This window comes from Anopheles maculipalpis, chromosome 2RL, assembly GCF_943734695.1.
Source record: "Anopheles maculipalpis chromosome 2RL, idAnoMacuDA_375_x, whole genome shotgun sequence".
NCBI lineage: Eukaryota > Metazoa > Arthropoda > Insecta > Diptera > Culicidae > Anopheles > Anopheles maculipalpis.
Window position 1 is genome coordinate 20,765,519 of NC_064871.1, and position 14,640 is coordinate 20,780,158.

The 14,640-nt window shown below is 43.0% G+C and overlaps 2 protein-coding genes across 10 annotated transcripts in view; one reads left to right on the forward strand and one right to left on the reverse strand.

The window, feature by feature from the left end:
• Window positions 1-5,151, reverse strand: part of LOC126559328 (complexin) — a 553,464-nt gene extending 548,313 nt beyond the window's left edge. For 7 of the 8 annotated variants that reach the window (XM_050215474.1, XM_050215473.1, XM_050215468.1 and 4 more), the window contains exon 1: window positions 5,065-5,145. In XM_050215474.1, coding sequence (XP_050071431.1) covers window positions 5,065-5,119 — 55 coding nt within the window. In that variant the 5' untranslated portion in view covers window positions 5,120-5,145. Of the gene's footprint in view, window positions 1-5,064 lie in introns of all 8 variants that reach the window. The other variant, XM_050215465.1, reaches the window with a different exon arrangement.
• The window catches only part of LOC126557182 (ATP-dependent RNA helicase SUV3 homolog, mitochondrial), a 304,903-nt gene that overhangs the window by 269,905 nt on the left and 20,358 nt on the right, over window positions 1-14,640 (forward strand). The gene's annotated exons all lie outside the window — the stretch shown is intronic.

Here is a 14,640-nt window from a genome sequence, read left to right on the forward strand (position 1 = left end):
CACCGAACCTAACCTTTTCCATAATCAGTTTGCCCTATTTGCATTTTGTATCAAGGCCAGCCGACCAGGATGCGAAATAACGAAATCCCCATGGGCAATATTTACCTTTGCCCAACCATATACAAGAGACCCTTATTATGTGGCTTACTGCTGCTTACTGCATGTTGGGATGTTAGCAAACACAATATGAAAATAAATGGTGCACAGGAGAAAACCCAACTTTTTTGGTTTTAAACTGACCACAGATTGGCTTTATTTTTTCGATCTATAGTCAAAGTCTATAAATTCTCAACGGTTTGCTAGTAGAATAGTACATAGTTTGATTATTTTGAAAAAAAATAATGCAATTAATTAACTTATTTCATTCCGTATGGCGAAAATCTTTCCAGACGAATAGTTCTTAACGCAAATATTAATAATGAAAGCCTTGTTTTATATTACAAGGTTATAGAATTGTCTTCCTGAAACACTTCCCCACTATATCACATATCAAACTTAATTTATTGTAAATCCTTTGGAGCATTAGCCTACACGCCCCGTTAAACACGATAGAAGTGCACCCATGATAGATAATTAATTCGCTACAAATAATCTAATTTTGCAGTGCTAAGACCAATCGATCTGATTTGAAATTCATTAGCTTGCTCAACCATTCGAACGAATCATTTCCCTTGTTTACCCAGATTTCCCATTCGAAATGGTTCCATATTTACCACCAGCAGGGAACAAAAAAAAGGAGCATTCGTAATGCAATGCAAAGAAGAATGATCAAATCGTGATCGAATTCTCCCCTCACCCTGCACCGATAGCAGCGATAATGCAACTATTGAAGCGCATGGTGTTCGATCCGATCAAAACACCCGGAATTCACCGCAGCGGGATTGAGTTCGCCTAATGAAGTTTTCTACTCCGCTTGCTTCGTGCTCGCACCAACAAGGATGGAGAGCAGGGCAAAGCCGGTGAAGCGCTATTCCATTTGCGTCCGAGAAGGTTTGCATTAAACGGATCGGATCGGAAGTCCAGCAGCAAAAGAATTCACACTACTTCACGTTTGCCAACAACGGGTGCGCTGACCAGAAGGACGAGACCAGAGGGGCGACGCGGACGCGGAAACGTGACTGAATTAAGATTTCGGTGCCAGTGTTTTAAAGGAAGTTGCCAATGTTACCCTTTTAGAGGATCGTTTTTTTATGCTCGGCAGGTCTCGCCGGCTTGACCGTGCACAGTCGAGAATGATTTACCAATTTTATTTCCCAAAGGGTGTGAAAACTGCAATAAACTGCAATGGATTGCATTTCGAGTAGTGCTGGCGCACTGTTGGCTACACAGAAAGCCAAACCAAACACTTCAATCAATACTATAAACGAACGCTTCTGGACCAAAACGATATGACACAGTTTTAAAATAAAATTTCTAATACTAGCTGGTACAGCGAGCGTATTAAATTACGTGCTGCTGTCATGCGCTGTCACCGATAAAGCTTGAAAGACACCTTTCTAAAAGCATTTCGAACACTTGCACAGCCAGCCAGTGCAGAAGTGTGAATAACATTCAAAGCATTCATTAGTGTACGGTAGCATAAAAACGCGCATTTTAACAGGTTTTGGGTAAGCTGTTGAGCAAAAATAAAAAAAAAAACAATATAAACAAAATACTATGCATATCTAACCATATCTAACGACCACTGGAGTATGAAATTCATCCAGCCATCCAATAGGTTGGCCAAAACTCTTCCTCGTGTTTGAAATATTAGCTCCATTTCGCTCTTGTTGGCCCGATAGCCACCATACGCAAAAAACGGTAAAGGATAAATATGGCCATAAAAAAATATACAGCTCGTAAAAACTTTCAAATGTCCCACATGAGCACGATGTCTGAACTTTGAATGTGTCCACTTTGCTGCAGTTGAGGGCCGTACAGCTATGCTGCTGCGTACGATCGCTTGAACAGGCGTACACCCGTGTACAGCACACGTCCACACTCGGCACACACACAATGGAGCCTGGTGTTCGAGGAACTTTTTTTTGCGCCCATCTTTCGCTCGCTCTTATTCCATTCAGTATCAGTCAGCTGAACCTTCAACCATTCTGTCGGCCAGCAATCGAAGAGGAAAATTTTCATGAATTTTACAAAACTTTCTGATTTCCCAACGCGTCCTTCCACCAGTCAAGCGAACCAAAAACAACCCACACACCCACTGATCCTTTTGTACAGCCTTTTGGACCGGACAACAGATATTTTTTTTTGTGTGCGTAGCTTTTGTTTTTACTCGAAAGCAGCAAACGAAAAAATGGATATTCACATACGGCGCATTTTTCCGCAGTAGATATAGCTAAGTTCGCGGATATTTTTAGGAAGCGACCGATTCAGCGCTGGGAACTGGCGTAAAGCTCGACTCCGGCACAGGCCGACGCAAAACAAAACACGCACCACGATAACGCCGAGCGCTTGTACTACGTATGTCGAGGAAAGAACATGCCCAATGTGAGCATCGACAACGTGAAGGAAATATTAGCAAACCCGTTTGTTTTAGAATTTTTGAAGATTTTTCTTCTTTTCCCGAACTGGTTAGAAAAACAGAGTTTTCAAGTTAATTTCGATCGGAACACTGCGTTCGTACGTTAAACAAACAATTGGTATGATACGTTTTGCCATTTGTGCCTCGCGTCGCGCCATTTGTGCCTTTATTTCGATGGAAAAAAGGATTTGGTGTTTCTTGATAAAAACGCTTTACAATTGTGAGCATTTTTCCTGGAAATAATTGTTAAAGCGTTGAATAATTCCGTCCGCTGTGCTTCATACCATGGTTCATACCATGGCGTAAAATTTCAAGAACGTTGCAATCGCTCAAAATCTATTTTCATCAGCACTGCTTTTACGTTACTTAGTTATTATCCAGTCCTATTTCCGATACATCATCCCGTCTGCTAGCAGCTAGATGTATTCACCGGCTGACTGTCATTCCAACCGAGACCGGCACTTGTCATTGCATGCATCCTGCACTACACTGCTGTAATGTAAAATTCGATACACACAGAGTTACTTGATTTTCCGGCTTTTTTATGGACTTACTTTGCCACTATTGAGTGCGAGGATGTTGTGCAGTCGAGCAACAAAATCATTTCCCACAACCCATTTACAATACACAACACGAAAAGCTATCGATATCGGAGAGTGGAGCTAGGGTTTACTGGCAACAAAGTGGCAAAACGAAGTTATGTGGCGTAAGTGACATTGTGCGACAGTGTAGGACATAAAAGATGTTTCCTGTTTGAAGGTCTTTATTTGATGAAACGGTAATTGAAAATATTTCGGGACATTGTACAGTATTAATTCACCCAACAAATTACATAGAATAAGATAGATCGATCTTATAAAATTGCAGAAATTTTTAAACATAAAGTACATTTCTGTAAGCCACTTTGCAAAACCATAAAAGTGTAATTCTTCAATAAAAAAAATGCCAATTAATATTATAAACTTAATTTTGATATATTTTTGTCTTTCACGTTTCGGAAAAGGAAATGTCACTAAATTAATGTGAAGTCAAGTACTTTAATAATCACGAACGAAATGCTATCCATAGCTATGTTAACAAATACAGAGTTGGTACGGTAATACAAGTGATAGCGGCGCCAGTCTTCACACAGCAGGATCAGAGTTCAAATCCCATCCGTTCGAATAATGTTCCCCAGTTCCCCCATAGAAAAGGATCTGACCAACTCTACGTGGTATCAATAATTCTCGTAGGCCATTAGATGGCCATCATTGCCGGATATTGTCGGTAAGCCAAGAAAAAGGAAGAATCAAATAATACAACTCACAATATACCAAAGCAGTTCAGCTATCTGTTCAAGATCTATCCTTCCCAAAATACCACTACAAACAGCCAACGCACTCGAACCCTTTTTTGTATAAAATTTAGCTTTAAAATCGTTAATGAAACAATCGTTAGGTTGACGCATCCTATCGATAAAAAGCTCAACCCCTTTTTCTCTAATTGTTAAATCGATCGGACATAACACTCACAAACTCATTTACAGGATGAGATATGTATTTTTGATACCATCATCACTGCTCGCACGGAATCGCCAGAAAACGACGAGGAACAGCGCAAAACAAAATGTAGACAGCAAAACACCGACCACACATTCTTTCTGCGTAATTACCGGAACCGAAATCGAACGAACATTCTTCGCACACAACACAAAGCCAAAAAAAAATAAAGGGGGAAAAAATTCGACCACACTTCATCACTCACGCTGTTACGCTCGCTCGCAGCAGATACTTCCGGCCACCGGAATGGGCTTTTCACCCGGCGAGCGAGCGAAAGCAAGCAGTACATTTTTTAATTAAAGAGTCATGTGCCGCTACACCACCCACGAGCGATGCATTCATTCCATACCCGGCCGGCCTCCGGTCGTCATTCTTCACGGGCCGAACCATTTTTCCGGTTCAGCACAGCGCCCGGCTGTGGATTAACTGTTTGCGCTGCCAAATGGAGCGTAACAAAGTGAAGCTAAAACACAACAACAACAAAAACCCCATCCAGAACAACACAACAGCAATAATGAGAACGACAATTTGTGGCAGAACATGGTTTTTAAAAGCGAAACGCACCGAAGACAAGAACGCTTGCTCCGTCGACGGTTTGTGCCTAGGCAGTCCAGCGAGGAGATCCCGCACTCGGTGGGAATGCCGAATTATGAATAATTTATGAGCCCATTATTTACGATGATTTATACTGCACATATTGCTTTCAATGGGGGTAAAATGAGATTCTAATGACGGGTGCCACGTGAGCGTTCCGATCCTTTCCTGTGTGAGTATGTGAGCCGGTGTGTAGTATGATTCGGGTTGGAGTTTCTTCGAGCCGAGCAAGCCCAGCTTTATCAGCCGGGTGACGCCAGCCCACCCCCCGTGTGTTCCATTAAGGTGTTTATAAACAATCGTAAAAGCAAGGCGCACACACCGGCCATGGTTATAGCCACTGTTTGACAAATGTACCATTATCAGTGGTGATTATTGCATCCAATCCTTTTCAAGTCCTGGCGTAAAACTTACCTTTAACGGCGTTCAGCTTGTTGCCGACCATTTGCTTTGCGACGAATGCGGCCATTTTGCTTGCTGGCTTTTACTTTTACAACCGACCGGATTTAACCACTTGAACACTGTGTGTGTGTGTGTGCACTATCGCCTGCGCCTGTTACACTTAATAACGATCAATATCACTCACGCTCGCGTACGTGTGTTAGCTGCTTAGTTAACAATACTGTTTCTTGCTGAAAAATAAAAACACAAAATAAATTGTAAGATTATAAGCAACGTACGAGTAAAAAAAGGTTAGCTTTCCACTTCATTTGAGATCAGTTTTAAAACGGTTCTTTTTTTTTTTTGTTTTTTTTTCGATAATGCGCGAAACACTGGAACACAAGTTTGAACTGCTTGAACAACGATACACAGAAAAAAAAACACTGATGTTTGAAGAAAAAATGTAACGCACACGGCACACGTAACAAAAAGGCACAAATCCTTCCAAAGAATCAACAAAAGGATTCTTAAGCCGGAGCGATGCTTTGGTCGGGTTTCCGTTTTTGCTCTTACTTTTCCACGCTATTTTCTTGTGTGTTTGTGTCGGCCAAGGCTCTTGGCGATCGTGCTCTTTGTCTATCCGTGCTTTCACTTTTCTTTTCCCACTTGTCCACTTGTTTTGTTCCATTCGCGTCCCTTCTTTGTATTGCTACACCCAGGCAAAGTTTACAGAAAGGAAGGCAAACGGAACCTTCGCACACACCAACACAACATCGGACACGAAAAAGCACCAAAGTGAACGAACGGGAAAGGAACTTTTAAACGTTTGCGTCTTCGATGGAGGCGCCCGATGAACTGGAGAGTTTCGAAATCTATGATGTTATGCTTCGCTTGGTTTTGTCTTTGTTTCACATGTTTCACACAAACTGAGCCCATCCGTTAAGCAGGGGGGATGTTTTTGTGTTTTTTTTGTCTTTTCACTTCTTGTTCAAAGTTTTTCGTCCGATTGTGTTCTGCGGAAAACTCATCTGTCTCCACTCACAACGATGAAAATTGTTCAAATAATTTTTCAACTGCTAAGAACTGAGCCGGACCGCCGGAGTGATTGGAGCTGTTTGTGATGTTTCGTTTTGGCTTTTTTTTCCTGCCTTCAAGTTTGCTGTTGTCTTCCTTCTTCTTGGCGGGTGGATTAGTTGAAATTTTTCATCATGAAGCCTGGTAGGTATAGCTCAACACTGCAGGGCAACCCTCAGCACAACTTTTCACCCGTTCCCGTTTTGGTGGGAAAATCTGCAAAGAAACATAGTCAAGATAAGAAGAGAAGAAAAAATGGTTTGCGTTAGTTTGGAGAAATTGCTGTTTTTGGAAGGAATTTTTCAAACAAAGTCCAGAACAGTGAGTGGCATAGTTATGAACAAGAGATTTGGTTCCTGTGGGGAAAAAAACTGAGCAGTACAGAGTAGGCAGCATAATGAAGGAATGTGAATTGTTTTCAAATAGTTTTACCGGTACGGAAAAAGTTGGCAAGACTTTATGATTGTTTTAAAAAATTACTGTTTTTAATAGGAAATTGTTTCAGCTGCGTCATTGTTTGACGCATACATAGCAAGCAAAACGTCATGAAACGGAATTTAAATATGATAAACTAACATGCTGTAGTAACTTTTTTACTTCATTTGCAGATTACTCTTAAATTCGTCCTAATTATTAATGATAGCCACCACTCTCAAAACAAACTCGCACGTTCTCTCTAGCCCATACCGATTATCATTCTTCTAGGTCGCACAATATTGATTTTTCCCAGCACACAAGCACACTTCTTTGGCTCGTCCACGCTCTCCACGGCATCTACAGGACAAGCCTTTCTGCGGCGCAGTGGCACACTGCCTAGGCAAGCAAATTTAATTCCCTAGAAGCGGTGGCTAAATATTTAACGAGTGCATGTCTGCTGTCCTATTTTCTGAGGCCCTTTTTGTCCAACTTCTTTTTAACTAAAGCAGCAGCACACGAGCGCAGAAGCTACCACTCTACCGAGCAGAAAACGGGAAATGAAACCGTACTATTCCATCACTGCCCACCCCACCCAAACCGAGCCGGATGCGCGCCTGTACAGTCTGAAAATAGATCGAAACACACCGTGCTACCGTCGTGTTTCGCCGAATGTTGGGCACTAGCCAAAAGTCCTTGATTTTGCTTATGGCCAGTACATTTTCCTGCAAGCACATTCTGCGGCAGTTGTGGCAATGCGGACAAGATGGGTGGGCACGCGGAGTACACATTAGCAATGCAAGCGATGGATGCAACGCTTCCGTATGCTCTAGGGAAGAAGCTTTATGTGTGTGTGTGTCTCTCTCTCTCTCTCTTTATCTTTTCTTGTAGCCTTCTTATTCGACGAGTGTATGAAAATTCCGAAATCGATAAAAGACATCCGGCAGCAAAAGATATCAGAGTGGACGAGATAAATAAGGTACGAGGAAAAGATTCCGCTAACATAAAACCCTGGGCATGCATAAAACCTCAACTCGACAGCACCAAACACAACCGTCAACAAAACATCGGAAGCCGAGAAATGGGATGGGAAAGCCAACCGGGATAACTAGTGCCGAGAGCCGTGCTCAAGCACCGCATAACCAGCAGCAGTAGCAGCAGCCCCAAAACGAAATGATGATACAAATTGGCGAAATTTTTCAATCTCAAGCATACTCGAGGCTTCCCAGGACGGGAAGGTCGAAACCGGAGTAGAATATTGCCGGCAAGGAATAGCGATATTTTGCGGCCATCGTGGCTGCTGCGCTGGGTGGCTCGGTAATCGCAAATACAACATTTTATGGTCACTACACAAACAAATCGTCAGTGCGGGAAGGTGCTGGCGGCGGGGTGGGAATGGTGGACGAGTGTTGCAGCACCGGCCAACGAATGGGATGTTGGTGGTAGAAAACTGATGATGTAATCAGATTCCGCACCGTTTTAGTGGAAGCGAGTAAATTCTTCCGTCAAACCTTAGGTGAGAAACGAGAAGGGAGGGAATGATTCGTGTGTGGCGAACGGTGAGAAAATGGACCCAAGATCGGAACGGGAAAATGAGCGTGTCGAGGAAAAATGTGTGCAGAAAAGCATTTCTCGACGCCTGTGTAGAGTAAGAGTGTGATCGTTCCGAAATTAAAGTATCGTAACATTAAGCGGTCAAACCGAACGAACGTGTTTGTCGGGTGAAGTTATGTCCGAGCAGCAACAAAAAAAGAAGAGCTCCGTCCATTTTAAAGATATGTACCACATCAAGTGAGGGTTAAAGGTACATACTAATTGGATGCATTTGAAGCTGAAAGCTAAGTGAGATTTTAAAGCTCAGCTCATACCGTTTATACCGTGGATAATGGTAAGCAAAAAAATAAGATAACCGTTCTATTGATGCATGAACCGCATAAAGCGGCATATGAATCGATTCATTAGTTTGTACTAATAGAGCACTTTAAGCGCAATCGTAACGGCGAAAAGATAGAGCAAAACGGTATTGTATTCATAATTCTACTAGTCTGATTTCACACATAACCATTCACACTTCAAGCGCGCCCGAAAGGCAGAGCATCGCTCCACGCAATTAATTAAAACGCCAACTCCATTTTCGGGATACATAATATCACGCCTCCAGTGAAGACCGCTTGTTCAAAGCGAAGCATCTAGCGCTAGCTCAAAGGACAGCGTCAAATTATGCTTTCTATCCGGTGAAGACAACCGCTTAACTCGTTCGAACTGAGCCAAACAGCAAACGATCTGCTCTGTAATGCACTATTCGTTTGTAATTCCATACCATACCGAAGGCATGTTTATGTTTGGCAGACCCTTTCCCCCCGTACGGTACCCGGGGTGGGTTTTCTGGTGTTTCGAAGTTGCCCTTTTGCCGGGTGACACCCACCAGGTTCGTTCGGTGATAGTACGCATTAAGACAAACCAACCAAGCGAAACGTGCCGTGATGAGATGCTCGGTCGGAGCAACGAAAGATAGTTAACGAGGCTTCCAAAAACCCTACCAAACGTTCCCTTCCTGAGCGCAAGACGTACGAGACGTTGGTGAGTGAGAAATAATTGTTATTACAATCGTTAGGGCGAGGACTTGGCCGGATTTTTGTCGATAGGAAAGTAAGGGGGAATTGGATGGATTAAATAATTCTCTCCTCCATCCAGACGATAAACCTCTTTATGAACACACAGAGATGGGTTCTCTCTATGTGAGTATGACAATATGAACAATAATGTGCTATCTCATACTAACGAAAATGGTTTGAGAGTTCAATTTGTCTTATCCAATGTTAATTTTATGACTAAAACCTCCAGGAGTCTTCACTATCTTCTCTCAATCAATTGTAGATTTGCTGATATGGATACATCATTTGTTCTAGTTTTGGGTATTTAAATTACAAATCCTTTTTCGATCCTGTAAGCAATATGTGTCCTTTATTACCTTCCAATTCTTCGAAATCCAATAACGAAACAGCATCAAAGCGAGCTTAATTTTTAAACACACCAGGTAATTTGCAGAATATGAAATGTTCAACCGATAGTAGTTAATTGCTTTACTCCGTTTTCCTTCATACTTTTCATTATAGATTTTATCACCAGAGAGACACACATCCTTTGATGATCGCCCTTTTACCCCAGCCTCAAGAGCAATATTGATTTTTACCTCAATTTCCATCCCACCACGCAGAGCCTCTCTCGTTGTAGCCACCATTGCTGGCTGCAAACAAAGCGTAACAAACCGGGAACCAAGCGCAAGTTGCGCCAGACACCCAAAACCCTGACAAAAAAACTTCCCAAAGCCCACATCCTTTTTCACAGTCCAAGCAAGCGTGCTTACACGCGGTGGCGAAAGATAAGGTCATCATTTTCCATCCAATACTTCTGGCGAGTCCTGCCGTCCCGCCGGTAAAGCTAGCGGGAATCCAAGTCACCCAAGGTTTTTGGTGGTTTTTGCCGATCCACATTGTGCTCGGCGTTTGAACGATGAAAATAGCAAACAAAACAAAAGGGATATTCAAAAAAAAAACCCCCAACCACGGAAAGCAAAATGTCCCGCGCGAATGCGGGCAGAGGGTTCAAGAAAAATAAAAGTGACACACACAAACTCCAGTTTTTCACAGCCTGTAGTCCCAGTTTCTGCGGTGTTATCTAGCCCATCTAGGCGATGGGGAGAGGCGCACAGAAAAACAGGCTTTCAGATTTTAATTTGATTTTCTCGCTCGTTTGCTCACGGATCGTGGCATTGCATGCTTGTTTGCTTGCACAGTGTCATTCCTCCTTTTTTTCTCGATCGCTTCCTTACTCTTGCGACGGTCAATTTGGGTGAGGGATCCGGTTGTTTCAATTCTCATTAGCAACGAGCAGTATTGGATTTTAGAGTGGAAATATAAGGGACATGCGGCAGAATAAAGCAAAAACCACTCTCGGTCTTGGCGAAGGTGTTAAAAGATGAGAGTAAATGTTTTACTTTTTTTTCGCACCAAAAAATCGTTCAATAGAAGTTAGGAAGCAAAGAGACATAATAATTGACGGCAATAATTAAAGAAATGGACGGCGTGCACTCTAGCATAAAAAGTTGTGATTAATGAGAAAGTCTTTTTTATCTCCTCGAGAGCGTTTTTTGATGGAAATAAAATTGACTTTTCTATATTACAAAAAGATTTCAAAAAAATCTCCATAACTTTCTGTGCTTTCGATTGCCAAAAGCTTTTATTGTGGAGAGCATCGCGAATGATTCCTGATAACGATTTATCTTGCATGTACACCAATAATATCATCAAAACGCTACAAAAATCAATATTCTACAGCCAAACACACGTGAGAACCATTCATCAATCTGCTACATGGAAAGTTGCTTCCAATCACTGGAAAATTATAGCCCAAATTCACGAAACATTTCTTAACAGGTAGATCGTCTGTACAGTATATCACGCTCACACCGCTTAACTCGGTACCGAATTCGTGCCATTTCAACCCTCCCAAAAATCGCTCCGGAAATAGTTTCTTTACATGAACTGGTCTTACCTTTATCCACACGCGCTCGCAACCTTCAAACGACCCACGTGCCCAAGATTTTCCAACTTACAACGCAAGAGAATTGTGAAAGTTTTCCGATTCGTATTAAGATATAGTTCCCCGCCCCCTCTCTATGCCAGGACGGTTGAGGTTTAAAGGCGAAATAGTTTCGTCTTCGCTAGGCACGTGCAAAATGAAATGAAGGCAATCACGGTGCGAAAGATTTATTCGAATTGTCAGGATTATTTATGAACAACTACGGTACGCTTTAAAGCAACCAGCAATTAACGTACCAGCGGTGTGTGGTGGGCACGACCGTGTGACCTATAAACTGCTAATTCTTCATGCAAAACCGATCACTCCGGCGGCGGTTAATGGCGATTGATGGCAGGGAACGCTATTTAAAGGGAACCAAACCACATCACCATAAATAGCACCAACGATCGATAACATCCCCTTTCGAGGGTGCTGTTGGGCTCGGTAAAGCAGTTATCCTAATGGCCGGTCCTTTGGCGGCATTAACCTTTGTGACCGGCCAGCAGCTCGGTTCATTTCGTATGCAGAGACTAGCAGGGGGGGAAAAATTCCGGCCAAACAACACAAACGACGCGTGGTGTCGATGGCTCATTTCCATGTCATTCGGCTGATTTGCACTTTTTTGCATTGTAACACTTGTTTACAAATTCGAAACCGGAAAACTTTTTGAACCGGGTGGCGAAACGTTATCAAGCATTAGCTATCCGGAGTTACTTCCCCGGTATAGCACATAAGGGATGGTTTGAAACAACCTCAAAAGAAGTTCACAGTTCACGAACAGATTGTGTGTATGGGTGCCTGGATCTATTCTCTTACCAATCGTACCCCATCCCCGTGCAGGAGTTACGAAAGTGAAAGGACTACTACTCTGGTGCGGAAGTTTTAAAATCTGAAATTCAAATTTCTTTTCCTTGGTTCCACGCTACCACACTTCACCCGCACGTCAATTTGTAAGATAGTCGAAAAAAGACGCCCTACAAACACTCACACACCGACCATGGAACCCTTTTCATCGCCAAACGCCACAGAGCGTGAAGGTAGCGATGCTGAAGGATCTTCCTAGCAACAACATACAAAAGAGCGACTCAGATCTGCTCGAACTTGGCTGCTGTCGATCAGAAGCTTCAAGTTCTTATCACCTCAACCGTAGTCGCACAGGCGTCGCATCATCCCTCAACCAAACTTCGTTAGTGCAACGGTGTTCGAGGGGATCAGTTTCGTTTTAGACAACTTTTCCACCAGCTTAAGCCCGCTATTTGCTCGCTCGTATGTGTTCATCCCGGGTGTTCAGGTACGTGAAATTGGTATTACAATTTTCATCACTCCCACACTCCCGGGAACTGTTGTTTGCAGTTGCAGTCAATGTGAACATGAACCAGCAGTTAAGTCGATTATTGCATTGCTGGGGTCGAATATTGATGAACCATTCCGCCCAACAAGTGTGTGTGTATTTTTATTTAGCCTTGCACGCGTTACCTCATCGCAATAACAGGCAATTGCAATTCCATCCTCTTCAGCCCATGGTTGCATTATTTCATTTACAGTAAGAGAATTTTACTCGACCACACATAGTTGTGCATACAAATTCGTTTTCGTAATTACATTCCCAAGTGACGCACTGTCAATTGCTGTGTTCCTTTTTTTTCTTTTGTGAGGTATTTTTATTTTAATTTCTACCCCCACTGCTAGCCACCAGAGGAGCACGCGAGCCAGCTCAACAGAGTCAATTTCAATGTTTTGTGTGCTTCCGCGTCGATGTGTGGAGGCGTGGTGGCACAGCCGGCCAACTGTGCTGATTAATCAAATTTCGACCACAGCTAACGAACTGTTTGCGGCTTTATCCCGTTTGGCCAGCCTTGCTGCTCTTTTTTTTTACCCGAATGATCCTTTTCCCGATTGCGATAAGTTAAGTCGTGCCGCGTAGCACGTAAACGCGAAGCTTTTATTGATGGTGTCAGCGTACGCTAGTTTGTCGTCGCATTGGAAATGTAATCAATCAATAGCTTTGCACTTCTCGTCGGTCATTTTGCTTTGGAAGCATTTTTTGTGTCCCCCTCTTTTTTGTTTAACTTTTGTGCTTCGGTTACAATTTTCTTCTTTTTTTTGACTTCGTCCGTTGCGTCCTGTGGCCACAAAGCGCAAACCGGTCAAGCACACCGTGCAGATCCATTAGTCTATTTCTTTGACAGCTTCAGTCATATCTCCGCCCGCCAGGCTCGACGTCAACTGTCATCTGTCAACGAACACCGGGGGCCGGACCGTTTGATAAAGTGCATGTGAGTGTCGGGTGTGGAAAATAGTACGTTGCTAACACTTGCCAAACATAAAAAAAGCCGTGCACTAACGCAAACCGTGTCGATGCGACACAACTGATATGGAACACTGAACACCGAATAACTACATTCCCTCGGTCAGCCAGGCTTTATTTTTGCGCGAGATAGTGTGTGTGAATGTGTGGCCAAAATGAAATGGAATCAGAAACAGTACCGTGCTGCCACATTTGGTTTTACCGAATCCTTTTACGAATAAAATATTTCTCTAACCACTGAAATTTGTAGGAATGCTTTTTATGCAAAAGAACCCAACGGCAAAAAAGGACAACCCTCCATGTATTTTTATTTAACATTTGGGTTTTCGTAAAAAATAATATTGTCGCGCAATAGAAAAATAGTCCAAGGTTGCAACAAACCTGATAATCCGAAGAAGAACGAGCCAAACTAGAGACCAACAAAACTCCAACTCTCATGGCCGCCAGGTTTCGTTTCTCGTTGCGTTACGTCGTATTCTAGCTTCTAGCTTCTAGCTATTGCGAGCCCAGCAGAGCAGTTCAACTTTCTCTGCCAGGTATGAGTTTTCGCCGCAAAAAAAAAATATCTCAACTGCACACAACGAGATGAACAGGATGCATGGCACAACGGGAAACGACTTTACGCTAACATTTTTATACTATCATGTCAAACCCCATGGTTCGTCCGGCACCAACCCCATCGTGCGATGATGCCACCCTCTAGGGTCAGTCGACAACTTTACGAAACCGCTCTTCCCCCCCAAAAAAAAAAAAAACGCGAGGAAACCAAATCCGCTGTAAGCTTATTGTTTCAGCGCACCATTTCGTACTCGCAACATGTTGGATGGCAGCTTGCCTTTGCCACGAATTTTCCACAAAATGGCAAGAGGAGTACGCTAGTTAGTTTTGAAAATGTTTGTTGCCGCTAACGAAAACCTAAAGCTACACACGGAGCACATTTACGTACACAGAAGGAAAACCAAAACCAACGAAAAGATGATAGTACTATCCTTAATCGTTGCACTTTTGCCAGGTGCTTTGCCTTTTGCACGTGAGAGAAAACAGCCAACCGATTACACGGCTGCAATCGGACAAAACGGGTTACTACCCGTGGAACAGGTGCTAAAGACAACTGTTTGTACGCCGTCAAGGTTTGCCCTGCGGCACATTCGAACAAACGAATGTGTACACAATTTGCATAGACAACATCCCGTAGGTAGTGTAAGCCCGCATATCCGGTTTTGTTTACCCGT